This window comes from Cryptotermes secundus, unplaced genomic scaffold (assembly GCF_002891405.2).
Source record: "Cryptotermes secundus unplaced genomic scaffold, Csec_1.0 scaffold468, whole genome shotgun sequence".
Taxonomy (NCBI): Eukaryota; Metazoa; Arthropoda; class Insecta; order Blattodea; family Kalotermitidae; genus Cryptotermes; species Cryptotermes secundus.
In genome coordinates, this window is record NW_019721526.1 from 2,349,112 (window position 1) to 2,354,799 (window position 5,688).

The window sequence follows — 5,688 nt, forward strand, 5'->3', positions numbered from 1 at the left end:
GTACAATAGAATAATTATTGTACATGACAGCAAATTAGCTTATAGAATGCAAATTCAGATTGCTAATAAATGATAAAAAAAATAAAAAAAGAACTTTGAAAGTATGCATCCCGTCGTGTGTCTTAACGTACTTTCCAAATGGAGCAGTCAACACAACAATAACAACTCAATAAGGCAAATTAGATGTCATCATATCAACATTTGTTTATTCGCGCAGTTCTGATTGCGTCATGTTCCGACCTTCCTTTTTAGGTCATCCTCAGGCAATACACAATCATAGCGTAAGTCCATGAACTGTGTCAAAGCATGCTTTGAAAGGTTGAAACATGTCGCAATCAGAATTGCGGGAATAAACAAATGTTGGTACGTTAGCATCTATTTTGACTTATTGAGTTGTTATTGTTGTGTTTACTGTCCCTTTTGGAAGAGCGTTTACCTTTTACCTTTACCAAAGGCATGTAGGCTATCCCTGTAACAGGCCGTGAAGGACCCTAGGCTTGTGAGACGTCGAGGCTCCCACATTTTCTCTAGGCAATCGGCTCGCAGTGATAAGTTTGTCAGCCTTACGCGCCGGCCGCCCTTAACCCCCAAGAAGATTCCTGGTACTTATTTATGTTAGAGGCTGAGTCGACCCTAGGGCCATAGTGCGGCTGGAAGGATTAGATCAATAGAAAAATCCACCTCATCGGGACCCAGATCCCAGATAAAAATATGGCAACAACAGTAATATTGTGTTTAGGCACCCTGTTGCACTGGTTAATGTTTTGATTTGCAGGAGTAGTCTTGAAGGTGCAAGCACTTGTGGTGCTCGAAGAATGTTGGTGTATTATATTGTCACCTTTCTATAACTGTTATACTCGTATTTGCGACCTTATAACGTCATTATCTGTCAGATACTTTTATGTAATTGTTGCACTGTAGTGCCTTTTCTGGTTCATTGTTTTAAAACTTGGTCAAAATGCGAAGTACCAGCTTAAAAGATAAAAAAATGTTTTAACAAAATCCAACAATAATTTGAACAAATGTTAACTAAGTTTTAGAACAACGAACAACAAAAAGCGATACAGAGCAGCAGTTGCGTACAAGTGTGTAGCAGATGATGGCCTTTTTAAGTCCCAGAAGTGACATTTATTTTAAAAGTGGCAACGTAGCATATCAATAGTGTACGAGCACAAGAAGTTGTACCCTCAGTACTGTCCCTGCAAATTAAAATGCAACAATATCTGTCAGTTGGGTAGACGATAAATATTTGGACGTAAGAGGGAGGAAGAGACAAGATAGCGTAAAAATTTACATAATGAAGAGTTTCCGTATTACTGCTCTTCACCAAATGTTATTACTGTTATCAAGTTAAGGAGAGTGAGATAGGGAAGATATACACAGAGATCTGTTCTAAGATATAAGTGTATATGGGAACATAATATTAAAACGGATCTTCAAAGTTATCTGGTTGATTAGCGTGGCTAAATTCATATGGTTTAGGATAAGGACCAGTAAAATTCTTCTGTGAACACGGGCTCCATAAAAGGACGGAATATATGTGGCTAGCTCAGTGACTGTTAACATTTCTAGAAGGACCCTGTCCCATGGAGCTCTTCATCAGGCCACAAGATATACTGTATTATTAAAAGTCGAATTTCAGCCTTTGCTTGAAGCAGGACTTAGATAACGCGTACATTGGAAAGTTGCACAAGGATAAGTACACTAAAACAAGAGTGAAACCAAAAAATCGAAAAAATGCAGAAGTCTAAGCAAAAGTAATTGGCACTCAGTATAAAATTCTGTCCGCGCCCTAGCTCAAGCGGTTAGTCGGTCTGGTCAAGTGGGATTTGTAGCGGACAAAGTGGCGCTGGGGCAGGTTTTCTCCGAGTACTTCGGTTTCCCCTGCCAATCTTCATTCCACCAATTGCTCCACAATCACCCTCACCTATCATCTGGGGCTGGTACAATAGGCCAGAAGTGGCCGCAGTACAAGGAACTTAGTCCCACCCCACTAGCAATAAGAAAATAATAATATAAAATTCTTTCAGATATAATTAACTGATGTATATATGTGTTTCTTGGTTCATGTGGCGAGCTGCATTGGTTCGCCGTGATGTGAGTGTAACAAGGCTTTTTGATTTCAAATTACTTTTATGTATTTTATGTGAGCAGCGTTTTACAGAGTCGGGTAATAACAGTGAAAAGTTTTGAGGCCTATTTTGTTATCTAATTGGCCTGTGCTGTTGTTCTTTATTAAATTTTTGATGTCTCGATAATGAAACGTCCGTCATAAAGTCTCTGACTTTTTACTAGTAATTACTAGTTTCAGAGCTGACAACACATTACATACCGTACTTTTACAGACTGAGCAATTCTAGCTTTTGCAGTTTAGGTATCGTATTTCTATCATACACTGCAAACATGTTATACACAAGAATGAAAGATGGTCTTTTATCAGTCGAATCAGAAACGCAAAAGTAACAAGAAATTTTCAGATGTATTTTGCAGATCATTCCATATTGTGCAAGAATAGAAATACTATGAAATTTAGGCGTTCCAAAGATACAATTCTAAACAGAGACTTTTTAATGTATATGTGCATATGTGCGTGAATATTAGGAAATAATTAGTAACCGTAATGCATCCTTTGAAGCGAGTAGTTCGAAGCACAACACTCCTTCTCTGTTTTGATTTTAAAATAAAATCCAGGATGAGTTTACTGATCTGCTGGTAACAGAATAAAAGCTGAAATCATTTATGAAATTAAGGAAACATATGTTTCGTTCTAAGTGAACTGTACACCTCCTGTTGCTTACCATGAAGAGATGGAAAAAATGATTAGGCAAGTCAGTGTTGCCGACCGCCTCTATGGTCTAGTGGTCAGAGTTCCTGGCTACAGATCCAGAGGTCCCGGGTTCGATTCCCAGCGCTACCAGATTTTCTGAGAAGTAGTGGGTCTGGAACGGAGTCCACTGAGTCGCGTGAAGATAGTTAAGGAGCTGTTTTAAGGAAATAGCCGCTCCGGTCTAGAAAAACGAAATTAACGGCAGTGGAGAATCGTTGCGCTGATCATCTGCGTGGATTTATGTCCTTGAATGTCATCATCTTAACAAATTCCCTGATCTGACATTTCTTCCTGTTCCTGAAATCATTACCTTGACGTCTAAATTATCAATTGATGTATAAAAGAATTCTGTATTCTGAGATATAACGCCCTGAAGTCCATTGAAAACCAACCGACGTTTCAGAGGAACATATCGCCTGCAACTTCAGGGTCGAAGAATAAAACAAACAGGAAATCAGCATGAAGCAGGTAGCAAGCAGAAGCAGCTGGAATGTTCCTACGAAACGTCGGATGTTTTTCAATGGACTGTATGGCGTTATGTCCCAGAAGACAGAACTTCTCATAATCACCGCTGTCAGAACGTGAAGTCCTGATTTATGCAAGTTTAACATGTGCTTCGTTCGTTGAGCACGGGACAACTTTATCTTTTACCGTTTTCTGGGAATCCCCTCTCTTGTGCCCGAATAAAGCGTATCTTGATTTCGGCTCTTCATGGTCTCCCCCACAGCACTTAATGAAGCTAGAAGACTTATTTAGTGGACCTGAAAGAATAACGGGATGAGAAGAGGGTGCTTCAGTGACTCGTGATGGGTGAACATTCTTGAGGGCTCCTCTGAAGAATGGGAAGACCCTCAAATACTTCTTTACGATTATCAACAACGAAGGGAATAAAGAACAGGAAGTTAGATCAACTGGAACGACAAACAAATTATCACACAAAAGAATTTCCAGACATTCATTACTACATAATAGCAATGCTGAAGAATCATTTCCCTCAACGCAGTAAACCGTTAACCTGCGTATCTGTTGAGATGGCAAGTTCTGCTCCCTGACATGACAAATGCTTTCTTTCGGTTTGTTTTTCTTCCCTTATGAAAATAGAATCTTCTTCAGTAGCTCTGTACCGCAAATCTCGAGATTACTAAACTTAACTATCCGTGTGGAGTAAAACCCTTCTTGAGAAGCTATTAGTTGCCTAGGTAGTCATATAATTCTCAGCGTGTAGAACTAGAATAGGAAGAAATGCAAGAAATAGGAGAATAAAGGATGATATAATGATATAAACTCCGTCCCAAGTGCAAACAATATATTATGTGTCCTTGATCTTGCTCCTTTACACTACATGTTTCGGCCTCAGACGGCCATCACGTGAGCACACGTAGTAAAGAATAGCAGCGGTACGCACACAGGAAGACTACACAGGATAACACCTATACATTGTGGAAACAAGAACTAGCCGCTGCAGCACTTTAGACATAGGGCGAGTAACCCTAACAATTTTAAATTTTAAAATTTAGAGAAAAATTTTAAAGGATTTTAAAATTAGAACTAAAGATTTTATAGTGCTACTACAGGTACGTCAGAATTAACGTGTGTAAAATAATCTACAAACCAGACAGATATCAACGAAGTAGATGTTGATAATAACAAGGAAAGTGTTTTTAAATGTTAAATTTTGGGCTGGGTGCAGTGTGACAGCAACGTGAGTGTTATACACCTGATGATGGCAGTCTGAGGCCGAAACATGTAGTGTAAAGGAGCAAGATCAAGGACACATAATATATTGTTTGCACTAGGGACGGAGTTTATATCATTTATCGTATAGAGTGCAACAGGATGCTTAAATATAATAGAATAAAGGTACTTAAACACAAATTAAAGGAAACAAAAGTCAAAGGAATAGTTCCTCTTACGAGATGGGGATAAGTTTGCAGCCAGTTCATACATTTCTTTCTCTATTTTTATGACTAGATGAAGAGCCGAAACACAAAGGTTCGTTACTCTGTTCACAGTAGCCCGCTTCTTGTCCCTATCGTGAGCCAGACTGATCCAGCAGACATCCTCCAAGTCTTTTTTCTTTAAGATCAGTTATGTTATCCTCCCATCGACGCTTAGGTCTTCCATGTCATTGTTTTCTTCATGCATTTCCGCCAAAATTGCGTATGCACTCTTTTTCCAAACTCGCGTTTTAGTCACTGTGGCACGTGACATTACGTATTTATTTGATTTTCTCTGGATTTACTTTTAGACCAAACTTCTCATTAGTTCCTATAGAATTTTGATGTTTCTTTATTAGTATGGCATTTATATTTTCGGCCAATACAGTAACATCAGTAGCACAGACCAGAAGATGGATGTCCTATTCAGTCTCAGTCCCTCCTGGTTGCCTTTGACATTCCTAATACCGTATCCTAAAGCAGAATTTGCAAGCGATGACGAAGAAGCGCCGGATACTTTAGATAATTGTGATCAGTCTGTGGCCTGTACAAACTTTGTTATAGGTTTCATTTAAATGAAATTTAATTAGTTTAATTAGCATGGATATGCCGAATTCAGTGCCGACCACAGTGGCCGCGCGGTCTAATTCATGAACTGTCTTACTTCGTTCGAACGCTGGGATCGTGGGTTCGAATCGACTCAATGCATGCATGTCTGTGTTGTGTGCGAATGCTCTGTCTTTGTATTTTTCTATGTATCGGTAGAGACCTTGCGACGGGCTGATCACCCGTCCAAGGAGTCCTACCGACTGCGTACAGGATCAAGAAACTGAAAAGGCGCCCAAGGTCCGACAAAGGGCTGTAGAACCATAATAATAATAATAATAATAATAATTCAATTCTTTATTATTTATGTCCGAGTCA

General features: G+C 39.2%; 1 protein-coding gene across 3 annotated transcripts in view; it reads right to left on the bottom strand.

The window, feature by feature from the left end:
- LOC111875518 (transcription factor HES-1-A) overlaps window positions 1-5,688 on the bottom strand; it is a 37,974-nt gene that overhangs the window by 8,646 nt on the left and 23,640 nt on the right. Inside the window, exon 1 of one of the 3 annotated variants that reach the window (XM_033755847.1) lies at window positions 2,799-2,863. The exons of the other annotated variants lie outside the window; for them this stretch is intronic. Within the exon in view, the coding sequence (XP_033611738.1) occupies window positions 2,799-2,801 (3 nt within the window). The 5' untranslated portion in view covers window positions 2,802-2,863. Of the gene's footprint in view, window positions 1-2,798; window positions 2,864-5,688 lie in introns of those variants that run through there. 3 annotated transcript variants of the gene reach the window in all.